At 54.0% G+C, this 16143-nt stretch overlaps 8 protein-coding genes across 8 annotated transcripts; 6 read left to right on the top strand and 2 right to left on the bottom strand.

Moving 5' to 3' along the window:
* Positions 1-467: 467 nt before the first annotated feature.
* Positions 468-2480, top strand: BO80DRAFT_345588 (uncharacterized protein; the record flags this gene model as incomplete). Its single annotated transcript, XM_025715333.1, has 1 exon — positions 468-2480. One exon carries the CDS (start codon positions 468-470, stop codon positions 2478-2480), a length of 2013 nt encoding a protein of 670 aa, XP_025579525.1.
* A 683-nt stretch (positions 2481-3163) lies between these two features.
* Positions 3164-5167, top strand: BO80DRAFT_397552 (multicopper oxidase; the record flags this gene model as incomplete). The annotated part of the gene is made up of 2 exons (XM_025717384.1): positions 3164-3567; positions 3636-5167. Exons 1-2 carry the CDS (start codon positions 3324-3326, stop codon positions 5165-5167), a joined length of 1776 nt encoding a protein of 591 aa, XP_025579524.1. The 5' UTR covers positions 3164-3323.
* Positions 5168-6201: 1034 nt separating this feature from the next.
* On the top strand, positions 6202-8606 carry BO80DRAFT_421252 (uncharacterized protein). Its single transcript, XM_025718565.1, has 2 exons — positions 6202-7926; positions 7975-8606. The coding sequence occupies exons 1-2, from the start codon at positions 6374-6376 to the stop codon at positions 8411-8413; spliced, it is 1992 nt and encodes a 663-aa protein (XP_025579523.1). The 5' UTR covers positions 6202-6373; the 3' UTR covers positions 8414-8606.
* A 180-nt stretch (positions 8607-8786) lies between these two features.
* Positions 8787-9906, top strand: BO80DRAFT_421250 (coiled-coil domain-containing protein 124). Its single transcript, XM_025718563.1, has one exon. It carries the CDS (start codon positions 9248-9250, stop codon positions 9779-9781), a length of 534 nt encoding a protein of 177 aa, XP_025579521.1. The 5' UTR covers positions 8787-9247; the 3' UTR covers positions 9782-9906.
* On the top strand, positions 8800-9373 carry BO80DRAFT_421251 (uncharacterized protein). The gene is made up of 2 exons (XM_025718564.1): positions 8800-9156; positions 9259-9373. Exon 1 carries the CDS (start codon positions 8834-8836, stop codon positions 9014-9016), a length of 183 nt encoding a protein of 60 aa, XP_025579522.1. The 5' UTR covers positions 8800-8833; the 3' UTR covers positions 9017-9156; positions 9259-9373.
* A 58-nt stretch (positions 9907-9964) lies between the features above and the next one.
* On the bottom strand, positions 9965-11083 carry pex7 (putative peroxisome biosynthesis protein (Peroxine-7); the record flags this gene model as incomplete). Its single annotated transcript, XM_025715334.1, has 2 exons — positions 9965-10859; positions 10920-11083. 2 exons carry the CDS (start codon positions 11081-11083, stop codon positions 9965-9967), a joined length of 1059 nt encoding a protein of 352 aa, XP_025579520.1.
* A 960-nt stretch (positions 11084-12043) lies between these two features.
* Positions 12044-13913, bottom strand: BO80DRAFT_440792 (dimethylaniline monooxygenase; the record flags this gene model as incomplete). The annotated part of the gene is made up of 4 exons (XM_025721147.1): positions 12044-12839; positions 12882-13693; positions 13742-13815; positions 13868-13913. The coding sequence occupies 4 exons, from the start codon at positions 13911-13913 to the stop codon at positions 12044-12046; spliced, it is 1728 nt and encodes a 575-aa protein (XP_025579519.1).
* A 320-nt stretch (positions 13914-14233) lies between these two features.
* On the top strand, positions 14234-15526 carry BO80DRAFT_345484 (putative CUE domain protein; the record flags this gene model as incomplete). The annotated part of the gene is made up of 1 exon (XM_025715326.1): positions 14234-15526. The coding sequence occupies one exon, from the start codon at positions 14234-14236 to the stop codon at positions 15524-15526; it is 1293 nt and encodes a 430-aa protein (XP_025579518.1).
* Between the last annotated feature and the right edge of the window lie 617 nt (positions 15527-16143).

Here is a 16143-nt window from a genome sequence, read left to right as displayed (position 1 = left end):
GTCAGTATATTCTTGTCTAGGTCTGTACTTGTATGTACCTCCAAATCAGTCTTCTTTAATCCTCTGGGGCGTGCGTTGTGATGGAGATCCCCACCTGACCTGAGACAGTCTGATCAAGGCAGAGGGAGGGAGGTAGCCAGTCACAAGGCCGTGGCGGAGATTGCGGAGAAGCTAAGGGCCAGCGAGGGGCGGTTGCCCAGCACGACCGGGCGGTGAGGCCATCCCCCAACAAAGCAGCCAGGCACGGCGATCAACATCCCCGGCATCTTTCCAAGAAGTGGGTGGAATGTGTCCCAGAATACCATCGTTCTCCATCGTTCTCCCGTCTAGCGTGACAGATCGAAGCCAACATTCCTCTGAGGTCCACAGGCTCACTGACAGCCTTCAAGCACTGACGCACGGATAGCAGTGGGGAACCATTTCCTTATACTTTCTTCGGTCTATACTGTTCTCTATGACCAACCCCAATGGACGACCACTCTCATGACGTCCAGTTGACTGAATTTGCAGACTGTACAGGCGGCATCTACGGAGGCTCAGCCTACGAGAGCCCACCGACTTCCCCCACGTTTTCGCAATCGGGACACCAGCACCGATACGGACATTATGACGAGATCGACCAGTCCCATGAAGACACACAGATGTTAGTTTACGACGGCGGGTACAATTCCTCGGGGTCCTCGACGCGGCAATTTGGGGATATCATGGGCGGTGATTTGGATGACGACCTCGATCGCATGAGCTCTAGAGCTTCCAGCCACTCTTCTGTCTCTTCCATACCGGGTTCGGTGCTCACGATGGGGGATGGAATGAAGGCGGTCATACCCGATAATACTCTTCCTCACCACTGGGAGGATCAGGACAGCAAGGTTTATAGCACATTGGACGGGCCGGTGCGCTCGATTCCTGCAATCAGGCACCGGGAAACTGCATTTCGGAAGCCAAGCTCGGTGAAAGCGATGCAGATGCACACGGAGGATGAAGGAGATGATTTCTTGACCCCACCAAAGCGCAGAGGCCAGCGCTTCTCTGACGTCTCTATGCGATCTTCCGGCTCGTCTCCGCTGAGGAAGTCGCAGTTTTATTCGCCCACAGGATCGGCAGGCAAGCCGAAGGTCAAGAAGGAATATCCACTTGTGCTTTTGCACTGCAATTTGCTTCCCCCATCGCTTCCGGTCCCTGCAATGGGCTATCACAGTCAGAAGATACTGAGAGAGGTTCTGCCTTCAGAATACTGGAGACGGTGGAAGCTGCTGGAAGAAAAGGTTGGATCTGGCGTGCTCCGTGAGCGCGGTGTCCTTATCTCTCATCCGGAAGATATGTATGACTTACTCGAGGAGCGGTTGCTGGAGAGCTTAGAGCTACAACGTCCGAGACTGGACCACGGCCACTTTCTGGGACGAGATGAAAATGACTCCGAAAGGGACGACCAGTCTGTGAAAGAAGAGAGCGCTACAGACGAGGAAGAAGGAGAGGACTGTCCGGACTGTGGCGGACGTGTGGTTCGCCACAATAACGCGGGCCGAAAATGGGAGATCAAGGTTTTCGCTGCTAATGGGCTGATGCGAGCTGGGGCCTGGGCTGCAGCTTGGAAGGAAATGGAGAAAGTGGATGTCGAAGTCGGCCTTTGGCTTCCGTCGGAGGTTCGGAGGGAGTTAGAGAGGCGACTGCTGGAGGAGGAGATATACCACTTGGAGAATCGACTGCAGGTGCCATCACAGGAGCTCGAGCATGGAACGGCCGAGGTGCGCCAACATTCGCCTCAGACACCTCCCCGGGCGATTGAGGAGCAGACTCCGTTTGTTCCTGAAGAAGCCGAAAGGCCGCCCCCGATTCCTGAAAAGGCGGCTGCCCAAGAGCAGCGAATGCCAGAGCATGCTTATGTTCCGAGATCGAGTGATGATATTGATCTACAAACACTGCTGGTGAATTACCTACGAGTGTTGGCAAGCGACCGGCGCAATGTCGCCATTGCCGTCCTCAGCTTCCTGGTCGTCTTCTTTGCGATTCATGCTACGCCTCAAGCGGACCAATCAGCTCTCCGGCCATTTCCCCAGGACATTCTGGAATCTGCTTCCATTTCCTCGTTCGCTGTGACGGCGATGCACTCTTCAACGACAAGCTGGGACAAGCCTACCAGCTGCGCACTGCCGAGCGTCGAGACTCCGCGTGCTATGCCCCCATTCCCTTCCAGCTCAAGTGATATCCTTGCCAGCTCAGTGGCTGCTGTGAGTTCTCCACTTGTGGCTTCTGAGGGCATTCTCAGGCCAGTGCTCGAGGATTCCCCAAAACCCCAAGCAGAACCCGAGACAAGCTCTTCCGTACAAGGCCCGCTTGCTGTTTACGATCCGGAACCGGAGATTTCTTTGGTGGAAATGAAAGATCCAGAGCCACTGGGATTCTCGTTAGAGCTTCTGGCCCTGACTCAACCGATGAGTCCGGCGGTGAAAGGAGCCGTCGATCCGGAGGCGAACGAATGAACGATTTATATGAGCCATAATGCTGTGAGGACTCCGAGATGACCGACATGAGACGACTTTGCTTAACTTGTTATTTCTTCCCTGTTCTTTTCCTCATTCTTTGATTGATTTCAGTGGCATTCTTCGATTTGACCATGTATCTACCATCCTCACCATGTAGCGGCCATCAATTACATTCTTCAGTGAGTTGCGACGATCCATGATTAGGTTTGGCCGGGGGCGCCACCCGGAATGGCGTCGAGTGACAGGTCATGGCGACCATTCGCTTTGGGGCAATAAGATTCGATAAACAACACCATATCGTCAATTGGTTTGGCTCCTTGCCGACGGCCAGCGGCTCAGCGCGACATCAACCATGTAGTGCCCTCCATTGGTTCGCTGCCCTGCAATCTATCTCCTCGGCCGGCTCTCTCGCTAGTAGGCTTTGACATGCGACATGTTGGCCCGTCTTGCCTGCAGCATGAAGCCAATAAATTTCTATTCTCGGACCTGAATATGCCCCAAGACTGCGGTGAGCTTGTCAATTGATGCACCCTGCGAGGCATGGTCCAATGTTGCATATGACGGATCCACTATGTTTGCCATATGGACGCCTTATGAACCGCAAGCCATGAGTCTCCATGAAGGTTGCTATACGAATTAGACCTGTATCCCTTGCCTGACTACTCGGCTTCACCGGCTTTTGACGACCGTTCTTCGCGACACCTCAACACTATAAGAACCTCGATGCCAGCGCAGTGATGGGAGCCAAGCAACGACAACCAGTTCTCGACTCGGCCGGTTCGACTGTACATATTCTGTTGGACTTTGTATATTTATTCTATTGTTTCTTTTGTGTTCACGATGAAGATATCTCAAAGCAGGCTGGCCCTGTTGGCGCTTTGCTTGGTACAATGGGTGTCTTGCCGTGTGGTGCAGTTCCAGATCGATCTGACCTGGGAGGACGTGCCCGTGGCCGGTGCCCTGCGAAAGGCCATCTTGAGCAATGGTCAGCTCCCGGGGCCTGCCTTGTGGTTGAAGCAGGGCGATGATGTGGAATTTTTGGTTAATAACTCGATGCCGTTTGCGACGACGGTTCACTTTCATGGTCAGTTGGCTTTTCCCGTCTATTCGAAACATGCCACTTGTTCAATTGTCCATACTAACGATATGTAGGTATCCAACAACAAGGCACTCCCTGGTCGGACGGAGTCCCCGGACTCTCGCAGGACGAAATCCAGCCCGGGGACCAGTTTCTCTACAAATGGAAGGCCGCTGATTACGGGTCGTATGTGTATCACTCGCACGTGCGGGCTCAGATCGAAGATGGCCTCTACGGGCCCATCTATATTGAGCCAGAGGACTCGGTGGAGAGGCCGTTTGCGTTGGTTTCGCAGGCGGATGAGCCGGCGATGTTGGAAGCGGAAAAGCACACGCAACCGATTGTCATTTCGGATTGGAGGCCGTTTCCTTCCGAGGATATTCTCCAGATTCAAGTCGCCTCGGGGGTGGAGAACTACTGTTCCAATTCGATTCTCATCAATGGCAAAGGCTCGGTGTATTGCCCGTCACAGGAGCACATTAATGCCATTACGACGGAGGCGCAGAAGCAGATTCTGGGGAATGCCACCTTGACTGACATGGCATGTCTACCACCCCAAGCCATCGTGGGCTCTTACCCAGCCGATCTCAGCAAGGTCCCCAAGGGCTTCTACGAAGGCTGTACGCCGAGCGAGGGGCCCACGGAGGTGTTCCAGGTCGATGCTGCGTCGCAATACGTCAGCTATGACCTGATCAGCATGGCGGGTCTCTCTTCCCTCGTGTTCTCCATCGACGAGCATCCCATGTATGTGTACGCCATCGATGGACGTTATGTGGAGCCCCTACTGGTCGATGCCGTCACGGTTCCCATCGGATCGCGATACTCGGTGATGGTACAACTGAAGTCGGATCCGGCCGGTGACTACACAGTCCGGGTTGCCAACAACTACGCCACCCAGCTCATCAATGGCACCGCCGTCCTGTCCTACGGCCGCTCGACCCCCGGCCAGAGCCATCCCTCCCAGCCGTATCTGAACGAGGCCGGTGCCAATGCAACCACCACCGCGGTCTTCCTGAACGAAAGCCGTGTGGTGCCCTTTCCCGTGGAAACACCTGCTCTGCACGCAGACCGGACGTACATCCTCAACGTCAACACGATCAATGCCTCATACATCTGGACCCTGGGCAACAGCTACCCCATGTCGAATGAAGAACTGTCTCCCCCCGTCCTGTTCAACCTCAGCGCCATCTCGCCCGCCTATTCCATAACCACGTTGAACAACACCTGGGTGGATCTCATCATCAACATCACCACCATGGGCCAACCACAACATCCCATCCACAAGCACTCCAACAAGTACTTTGTGATCGGGCAAGGGTCGGAGCCGTTCACCTACTCCTCGGTAGCGGAGGCCATGGAATCCATTCCGCAGAACTTCAACCTCGAGAACCCTCAGTTCCGAGACACGTTTTACTCGCCGCCCTCGAACACGGCGCCGTCCTGGTTGGCCATCCGCTACTTGGTTGAGAATCCGGGACCGTTCCTCCTCCATTGTCATCTGCAGATGCACCACACGGGCGGATTGGCGCTGGCGTTGCTGGATGGGGTGGATGCGTGGCCGATGGATATTCCGGAGGAGTATCGCATGCCTGTGATGCCTGTGTAGGTGTATTGTAAATAGGGATTTTGCATAGTATCTAATCTCATAGTATGAATACGTTTGATGTCCACTCTATCATCTGAAGGCTTCATTCTTTCTATTTCTTTCCCTACAATTTCTATTTTACATCAGTAGAACCCACGAGCCAACACCAAGTATCAGTACTCCGTGAATAACCCAGGTTACCAGCCATCCATTCACTCCTGCACAGACCACTATCCAAGTAACACCTCCACGGACATATCCTCTCCCCTTCCATTCTACATTTCCCTTCCTCACCCGCTCCTCCCACTCCCGCACTACCTACCATCCCTCTACCCTCCATGATCACTCACCCAGTCTTCCACCGGTCCGGTCCCTCTCCGCGTTCCACACAACATCCTCCGCCACAATCCATCGTGCAACCAAACCACTCGTCCAGAACAGCGGAGAACACCTCCTCCTCCTCCTCCTCCTCCTCCTCCTCCTCCTCCTCCAGCATGGCCAATCCAATCTCACGCCGAGATGGGCCCCGCGTGAGCTTGGCTCATCTTCCTTTGGAGATTCTCACGGGGATTTTTGAATCGGTATGTTTTTTGTTCCTGGTACTTTCACGCCCCTCCCTCATTACTAGTAGGGGGGACGGGGGAGTGGCGTGTTTGGGATGAACGCGTGCTAATGACGAGGCATCAATCTAGGCTGGTGAGAAAGGTCTCGTGAATCTAGCCAGCGTCTGCCACCAGTTCCGGGACATTGCGGCGGCCGTGTTGTATCGGAATATCTGCTATGCCATTCACGCGGATGATCCTATCCTCTCGCAGACTTCTTTGGATCGGTTCACGGCTATGGTTGAGACTGTGAACGGCAGCAGCAGCTATGACTACGCTGCGTGGGTGAAAGACATTACAGTGACGCATATCGCGCCCTACGAGGCCGATAATCGACAGGGGGTTATTGTTCGAAAGCCCGAGCTGAGCTATGAGGCGGGGAGGCATTTGAGTAGTCTGCTGGCTATTACTGTGCCTAGGACGGTGAATTTGATGGGGTTTAAGTAAGTGGATGTTTTGCTTGGGGGGTGGGGGGAGGTCTGGCTGATGTGATAGCTGGGATATTCGTCTCGAACTCACGCCGTCGGTCTTTCAGGCCCTCAGTCGTGTCCCGGATCTGCGGGACCTGCATGTTCGTCTGCCAACACGTCCCCTGGGGGGCGCGACCGAACCGGTGCTTGGACAGATGCTGCAGACACCGCATTTTCACTTTTCCGTGGATAATCCGCCCACTCGAGGGTCGAGGGGAGCCGCTGGCCCTGAGGTTCACTTGCTCAAGGAACTCGGGCAGCTCCAACTGCCGTCGACCTTTTCTCTCCTGGCGGATTTGAAGAGTCTGGCTGTGCTGAATATCGAGGATCTACGGATCGTGTCGCAGCTCACGCATTGTATCTCGCAGTGCGAATCTACCTTGAAGTCGCTGAAGCTGTCGTTCTCGGACGATCTCGCCAAGTCAGCGCGCAAGAGAACCCTGGCTAACACCCCAGGGGATACTCTGCTGGCGAGCAACATGTACCCGATGCATGCTCAGACAGCCAACCAGGCGACGTTCCAGTCCGCGGCACCACCCTCGACCGATTCTTTTCTCTCCTCGGACCCGGTGATCCGTCGCGAACGCGCCATCCAGGAGTCGGTGCTGGCGTACATCTTCAAACTCAATGGTCCGACGCTGCGCACTAAGGCGTTGGAAGATGCTTTGCAGAACGAGCATCATCGATCGCTCGCTACATCCCCGCCCCTCTCGGAAGAGGTCAAGGATCGAAGGTTCGTCCGCGCCTTGCGCTCGCTTTCCCGCATGCTGCCAACCATGATGGTCCTCAATTCGGAACATACTGGCATCATCGGGGCGCTTCATCGGATTGACAAGGCCACGACTCAATACCTGGACGGTCAGTCGAGTAAAGACGCTTCCCAGGTGACTGCGACTGCGACTGCGTCCGGTACGGTCTCGACTCCTGAATCTCCCCGGCCGAGCAGTAGCAAATTCGTTTCCTCGGAGAGCAAGATACGGAAGCAGACGTGTCCGTCGGACGAGATCGATATCGAGCACCCCGATGTGGTGGACGAGGGCGAGGATCAAGAGTTCCTCGAAGAAACGCAACGTTCGATCACCGAGGCCAGTGTTCTAGCTTTCTCGCACCACCCAGCGCCTAGACTCCGCACACCTGACTCCCGAAGCAAAGGAAAGCAGCCCGTCAGGAACCCCCCGGCCGGGCCCGAGAAGCCCACCGACAAGGCCCTCGACCGCTATGTCCGACAGGCCCATGGCATCCCCTTGGAAAGCCTGTCGATTCATCTCATTCCGGTGCGTGCGACTGTGATCGGCCAGGCGATTAACATGTTTTCACTCAAACATCTGTCCCTGCTCAACGTTGGCCCGCAAGGCCCGCTCTGGATTCTCCTGAAGCGATGCAACCAGATGCGTCCTCTCCAGCTGACCTCCATCCACACGGACAACGTCACGACTGCCTTGTGCACCTTGATCAGCAGCCTTGATAAGGTGACCGAGCTGTTCCTATTCGAACGCAGCAGCCAGGCCAAGGTAGAGTCGTTGGCCGAAAAGACCACAGTGGACATGATCACCATTCGCAAGGACATCCTGAGCAAACACATGCAACACCTAGAGCGACTAGTTCTGCGCAACGACGAGGGATCCAGCTGGGTGGCCGATGCGCGGACCATCCGACTCATCTCGCAGGTCGGCCGCAACCTACTCGAGCTGGGCGTCGGTGTCAACAACTGGAGTATTGTAAGTCATCCACACTCCCCTTGCAGATTGATACTAACCTACCAGCACTACCTCGTCGAGCAAATCGGCGGCCTATCCTCCCTCACGGCCCTGCAAATCTTCTGGTACCGCGCCGACATGTGCACCACCATGCTGCGCGAGGTCCAGTACACGCTGATCGACAGCATCCTGCACTTTCCCCACCTTCGCCTCGAATACGTCGCCCTGTGCTTCAACCAGCACGGGCCGATCGCCAACGCCGCCATCCAGATCAAAAGCCGCATCAAGCATCTGGCCAAGGCGGCCCGCGGTGAGACTAAACCGGCCCACGAGACGAGTGCATATGTCCCCCTTGATGCCTCATTCCCGGTTGAGGATAAAGATGGGGATCCGGCGTTTCTGTTTGGATTCGAATGGAACACGCGGGCGTTGTTGCGCATTGAAGATATTCGGGGAGTGAAGATGTGGGAGAAGGGGACTTGGGAGGTGAAGCTGTAGCTGCCCCGATCAAGCTGATCGGGCCAGCTGTGCTTGTCCCGGTTCTCCCACGAAGCAGCGATACTGTGTTGAGAAAGAAAGAAGATGGATAGAGTTGAAGATGTCACACGCACGCCCAGCGCAGCGACAGCAACAATTGTATTTAATACTGCCTAAACCAGTGAACCAACAAAAAATTCATCACTCATTCACTCATCACCTCACTTGATTCCTCATCAATTACCACAAGGACCACATAGTATGTCCAGGTCTCCATCCATGCGGCACCGCCTTAGTCATAGCTCCACCGCCGGCCCAGCATCTCCCGCCATAGGATGACATCCATCCACTCATCCCTCCATCCCACTTCAATACTTCTTTTCGTTTCCCTACTTCCACAGCGTTCCTTCACTTCACCTTCACCAACAAATACCATCCAACATGGGAGGCAAGAAAGCCGCCGGCGAAAACTCCAAAAAGGCCGCAGGAAACGCCCGTGTATGTTCTTCCTCCAATTTTCACCCCTCATGCGGTGTAATTAGCTACGCTACGCGCAAGAATTATTCTTACCCCGCCCCCGCTCAACCACCACCACCACCCCATTCCGAAAAGTCTGCACGATAACGGTATACACGCAAGCTAACAAGAAACTCATGGGGATAGAAAGCCGAAGCCGCGGCGCAGAAAAAGGCCGTCGAGGATTCCAAACGCGCCGCAGAGGAGGATAAGCAATGGTCCAAGGGTGCGAAGAGTAGTGCGAAGCGGTATTTCCCCCCTCCCTTCTCTACATTCTCCCCTCCAGACCAAATTCAACCACCCCAAACCAAACCAAACAAACCAAATAACTAAACGAGGATGATATGTAGTGACGACGCCGAAGCCAAAAAAGCCGAAGCCGCGCGCAAAAAAGCCGAACGCGACGCTCTCCTCGCCGCCGAAGAAGCCTCCCAGCCCAGCAAACCCAAGAACACCAAGTCCGCTACCAAGAAATCATCCGCCGCCCCGAGCCGCGGAACCCTCGACCTCTCGCAGCTCGATTCCTCAGACGGAGGCAGCAAGAAGGCTTCTGCGCTTAATGCCTCGGGTATCGATAACGCGTTGGACGCATTGTCACTGACGGGCAAGGATAGTGGCAAGATTGATCGACACCCGGAGAGGAGATTCAAGGCGGCGTATGCGGCGTTTGAGGCGAGGAGGTTACCCGAGATTGAGGCGGAGAATCCGGGACTTAGGAGGAATCAAAGGGTTGAGTTGTGTAAGAAGGAGTTTGAGAAGAGTGAGGAGAATCCGTTTAATCAGGTGCATGTGGCGTTTGATGCGAGTCGGGAGGAGATTGCGAGTGTGAGGGAGGCGGAGAAGAGGAAGGTGGAGGCGAGGTTGACTCGGTGAGATTCTTTCTTTGGGGGGGTTATTTGGTTGGGGGATAGGTTGGGATGGGTATACCCGCTCTGTATAGAGCCATGAGGTGATATTAAGTATAGACACCGCAATGCAGAATGATCACGAACAATGGTATCATGCAATCTAGTATCCAATAAACCACCAGGAGGGAAGAAAGGAGGGAGGAAGGAATTACCCCATTACAGCCCTCACATCCCACACATACAGACTCTCATCCCATCCCACACTCGCACACCACCCCTCACTCCCAAACAAACACCAATCCACCCCCGTCACAAACTCCGTATGCCGTCCCATGCGTCCCATCTCGACCCCCATATTCGGCCCCGGCCCCGTCCGCATCACATCCACATCCCCAACCGCCCCCGGCGGCGACTGATCATTCCACGCCCGACACGTCATATCATAACTCGCACTAAGCAACACATTCGACAAATGCGGCGACCACGCCACCTTCCGCACCGCATACTCATGTCCCACCATCACCGTCTGCGGTCCCTGCCCAGGCGCCCTGATATCAAACGTGCGAATCGTCCGATCCACCCCCGCCGTCGCCACCATCGACGGTCGATATTTATTCCAATCCATCGTCAACGCCTCACTCGGTGCCACCCCCGCTGCCCCTGCCCCTACCGCTCCCGTCGAGTTCCCCGCATGAATCGGCACCTGCACCACCAAATGATTCTTCGCCGACGCCGGCACCCTCAAATCAAACACCCGTAGATAACTATCCGACGCCACACACGACAATATATCCGGCGAATGCGGCGAAAACTCCGCCGCATACGTACAACTATGCGTCGGCAGCGTCAACAACGAATGCGGTCGATGCGGCGACCACACCCGTACCGTCCCGTCCCAACTACTACTACAGAACCGGTCCTTGGCGACGAGATTCCAGTGCACGCTGAAGACTTCGCGGTTATGTTCTTTCCAGTTTTGGATTGGGTAGTCGGGCACACTGGTGTCGAAAAGCTTGATGCTGCCGTCGCCAGAGGCTGTGAGGAGTTGGTTTTCATGGATTTCGGACCAGGACAGGTCGTAGAGGGAGTCTTGGGTTGTGAACCTGCTTTGTTAGTTTTTTTTTTTTCTTTCTTAGGTGAGGGGGAAGGGGGAGGGAGGGTACCATTTATACGGTACAATTCCGTTTGGTGTCAATTCAAGAATATATAGACGGCCATTTCCGACGAGACCGAAATTGGCCGATGAGGCTACTGCCAATCGGTTGTCGAAGAAGGGGGAGTATTTGACGGCGCATCCGTTGAAACCTTCGGTGCGGAAGTGGAGCATTGTGATGTGTGAGGTTTTGGCTTGAGGTTCAAGGGAGGAAGATCATGGCGCTGTGGTTTGTGTGGTTGGGGTGGTGGTGATGGTGGTGATGGTGGGAGCGCGACTGCGACGGAGGGATTGCGGGGAGTCAACGTGCCGAGGTTCGGTGATTGGTTGTCACGCTCCGTGTGATCGGCGCGTTCACGTCAACCATATATACCATAGGACAAAGTATCTATGCCCGTGATAGTAGTCTTCCTAGTTTAGTTTTCTACTACATAGTATATATTGACCTTCTAGAAATATATATCTATCAAAAAATGACAGCAATAAGGTAATCAGCTGTCATGCACATCACCGACACCATTTCCATGTCTATCTCTTATCAATCAGTCCGATGCTATACTAACGACTACCGAGTATTTAGTTTTCCCCACCAAGCTATCACCACCACCAAATATCCCAGCAAACCACACCTGCCATTCCTCACCACCGAATTTACCTACTCACCGGTTCCCAATTCGGTATCTTCATACACCCTTCTCCAGTCCAGATTGAACTTTCACGGAAGAACCCTTCCCGGATCGGATGATGGTTCGGACGGATCCCGCGAGTGGGTTCCGGTGAGTTACGCAGGGACTACTTCGTATTTCGTAGTGTGATATAGATGTGTTGAGAGATGTGAGTATGTTGGTGGGTTTTGTGTGGAAGGAGATGATGTATAGATTGTTTGTGGGATTGAGATGCATGTGAGGTATGATGTGATCTGTAAGATGTGTTGGGATGGGTTGGTAGGTATGGGGGAGTGCTGTATGGTGTGGATGGAGGCATGTTTCTTCGTTCGAGGGGATTATCCGGTAGCTTATTTCCTCTGCAACTCGGATTCGAACCCAGCTGGCATAGCACGGCTAGCTACGGAGTACTTCAAATGCTTGTACCTGTCGTTCAATCGGGAAGGATCCAGGCCTGAACAACCAGGCCCTAAGGCAGGGCTGCTTTCTGCCGCTGCTGTGCATCTCTCCACTCTCGATTAATGCCGCGGTAATCGTGGATGGTATACTCCTCAAACACCTCCCGAATCCCACTTGTCTTTCGCCATCGGTTGATCCCCAGATCCATCAAAAGCATATCCACATATGGCATCGCATCAAAGACCGTCTCAGGATACCAGGACCCGAAGCCACAAGGATACCGATGTTTCCCGAATCGACTGGTCCGAGCCGTCTGATGATACACATTCGACCGGTCAATTGGAAACTTGTCATTGAGGTACGCATATGTCCACAGAGCCTGTGCCTCGGCCAAAAGGGCGTTGCTTGGGCCATTGATCATCTTCATGAATGCGATGGAGTGATCGCCTTCGGCGGTCAATTTTGGGGGTGCAATGCCACGGTAGAACCTGAAGGAGCTCACTCCTGGTTTATATGGGATCTTCGCGGCCGGCTGGTGACGCAGAGCGGGAAATTGAGCCAGTATCTCTTCATCGGCGGCCCGATCAAACCGGTCCCAGAAAATTTGTTCGTCGCATAGATCGCGGGTTGGAACCCCGAGGCTAATATCTAGGCCCTTGGGCTCGTATGTGATGGTCGGGGCTAAATCCCAGCCGGTGATGGCGACAAGGGCGTCGGTTTGCAGGGATGTCCCATCGGTAAAATGGACGTTGCCTTCTGACAAGTGCGATATATCCTTCCTGCTTACTGTCACTTGCCCTGACCGGACGAAATCATAGATATGCTTGGGATAGCTGAGAATCCCAAAGCGACCTGTCCAGAATAACCTATATTCGTGAGTACATGACATGATATCACGGCGTTCTTACCCTTCATCTGGCTCCAGATGCTTCAGTGCATCTGCCTTCCGGTAGCCATTAACCTCGACAACATCCCCACTCATCTTGTGCCAGAATGAACGCACTAGCCACCTTCCCAGGGCGGTGCCATGGAGCAATCCTCTCACCCATCCAAAGCCGTCATACTCCCCCCAGATGCATGGACTGAACCAGCTAACAAACCGCGTGGTGGTTAGGCCCTCCAGCTTGACCCGCCAACGTCCAAACCAAACCCAAGGCAAAGCCATCCACACAGCACCCCCGCCTGACTTGCGATTGATCCAGTCCACTTGCTTGCCGTGCGAGGCCATCATATACACAGCGTCGTATCCATACTTTGATGCGCCAATCACGGTCACGGACTTGACCGTGGGATCACATGCCAGTGAAACACCCTCTTTTCCGAGCCGAGTCTGATTCATCATGGGTCTTCCAAAGCTTTCTTGTCCTGGGATGGATATGTCATTCGGTGTCGAGGAAAGGCCGGTGCACATGATAAGCTTGGTACACGTGTACAGCGTCTCCGCATCGCCGATCGTTTGCGCCTGAACCTTCCAACACCCGTCGACTTTCTCGACCTTGTGAACACGGGTGTTGAAGCGAATCCGGCGCTGAAGGTCGAAATGCTCTGCGAAATCGCCAAAGTACTGCTTCAGGACATACCCAGGGATGTGGGCTTCTGGTCGGACATCGTACTTGTTCTGGTCCAGCGGAAAATCCGAAAACTCATACGTTCCATAAAGATTGTTGGTCTGGAGACCGTCATAACTGTTCTCCGCCCATACGCCACCTACAGCCGAACGCTAACGCCGTGATCAGTTGCGCTCGCGGTGGACGGTTGGCAGTTTTACCCCTTCAATAATTAGCAAATCCGTTTGCGGTGCCAGCTCGAGATACGTTTTGGCCGCTGCCAGACCACCCAGTCCTGAAGTTCTGTCAAAACTTCATGCAGTACAGCAGTTAGAATAAGCGCATACCTGCCCCCACCACGATCACCTCCACATGTTGCTTTTGAGGGTGCATTGCGGAAATGTATTCCGGGATTATGGAGTCTCAGAACCACCGGCCGGATTGGAAACTCTACGGGAGTTTCTAGTGGGCCTGGATCCTCTTATAGGGACCTACACAGTAATTAGGTACCTAATCTGTCAGACGCCGAATTCGATCATCCATTTTCGGTAGCGTCAGTAGTAGGATCCATGACGTATCTGATTGGCCACTTCGATAGCAATCACGTGGCGATAAGGATGTTTCCTGGTTCGGCCAAACCTTCACCTTCTCTTGACATCAACCCAGCTTTCAAGTCCACTCATGGCTCCTCGTTTGACTGCAAGATCCTCTCCATGGATCGCTTCGTCTCCAGGAAGAGGCCCCGGAGCCCTTCAGCTCCAATCCCCGACGAGGATTCCACCGACCTGAAGTTAGCCCTTCTGATCTCACTCTTCCCCGACATGGCCCTGGACGCGTTGATGGAAATCCTGATTTCCAGCAGTGGCTGTGTACAAACAGCCTCCTCCATCATCCAGGCCCAGGCACGCCCGACCAAGAAACGAACGCCACTCCCAGGGACACCAGCAATCCAAACCTCCCTAACCACCCACATCCCATCCACCACCACCCCCACCCTCCCACCCAAAGGAACCACCCTCCACCTCTACTCTCCCACCGACATAGCAACCCACACTCCCTGCACCCTCATCCACAACTTCCTCCCCTCTTCGCAAGCAACCGCCCTCCTCACCGAACTCCTCGCCGAATCCCCGCACTTCTCCCGTCCCCAATTCCAACTCTTCTCCCGCACCGTCTCCAGCCCCCACTCCTCCAGCATCTACGTCTCCACCCCCGAAGAACACCACCAACACACCTCCGAATACACCTACGGCGGTACCTACCGCTCCAACGTCCGTCAACTCACTCCCCACATGCGCGCCGTCTCCGCTCGCGTCCAAACCACCGTCAACCACCACATCAGTCTCCGTCCAAAACTCCCCTTCCAATCTCCGAAACCATGGACCCCCAACGCCGCCTTCGTGAACTGCTACGCCGGCCCCGCCGAAAGCGTAGGCTATCACTCTGATGAACTTACTTATCTCGGGCCCCGTCCTGTCATTGGAAGCTTGAGTTTGGGCGTGGAGCGCGAATTCCGACTCCGCAAGATCCTCCCTAACGATAATACCAACGAGGAGGAGGGACAAGGACAGGGACAAATATCCATCCACCTCCCCCACAACTCCCTCCTCATCATGCATGCCGAAATGCAAGAGGAATGGAAACATGCCATCGTCCCAGCGAAAAGTATCACGATGCATCCGGTGGCCGGGAATAAACGGATCAATATTACGTATCGGTGGTATCGGGAGTCGTTGCATCCGAAGTATACCCCGCGGTGTCGGTGCGGGGAACCTACGATTTTAAGGTGTGTGCAGAGGAAGCAGGAGACGAGGGGACGGTATATGTGGATGTGTTATGCGGGGTTTGCGCCGGGGAAGACGGGGTGTGAGTTTTTTCAGTGGGCTGAGTTTGATGAGGATGGGGAGCCGGTGTGGGTTGATCGGGAGGTGGAGGATGAGGAGGGTCCGAGGTTGAGGAATTTCGTAGAGGATGAATTCGGAGACAAGGATGATGTTGGGATGTAATTGATTGGGGTGATGTATATATCGATTATGAGTGATACCCTGTTGACTTTTGATACTGTTACGACCTCTGTCGAATTGGCCTTGATACATATGAAGCAGCCCTAGCAACGATCTACACGTAAAACCAGTATAGAAAACACGTCTAATTCCATTTCAGGTAAAGAACCCACTACCAGGCATGTCCATACACTTGGCTCAACTCCCCAAAAGCGGACATCCCCGTAATCTAGCATGCAATCTAACCCATGACAATCACATATCCAGTAGCATCCTCCACCAATGTAGAAAACGTATCTTGTGCACTCGCAGCAAAGTGTCTTGCTTGATCGTAGCCGATCCAGATAGTCAGCCAGCAATTAGGATGTCTGGTATTGTGAGTCAAAGTAGTCCGAGTCGACGATTTCCAAATAGAGTATCCAACAACTCGTCGTGTCTTGCATTTGATGACAAGACAGCAGCTCGAGACATGGTGGTCACCTCGTATCCACAATCCTTTTGGAGCATGTATCGAAGTCTCATCTGCTCAATTATTCCTTAGCTCACTTCCCGTCGATTATCCCAACTGACTGACTGACTGCTCGACATCCAACTGATCACTCATCACCAAGACCAATATC

This window comes from Aspergillus ibericus (genome assembly GCF_003184845.1).
Source record: "Aspergillus ibericus CBS 121593 unplaced genomic scaffold BO80scaffold_3, whole genome shotgun sequence".
NCBI classification, from domain to species: domain Eukaryota; kingdom Fungi; phylum Ascomycota; class Eurotiomycetes; order Eurotiales; family Aspergillaceae; genus Aspergillus; species Aspergillus ibericus.
This window is presented reverse-complemented; position numbering and strand designations above follow the sequence as displayed.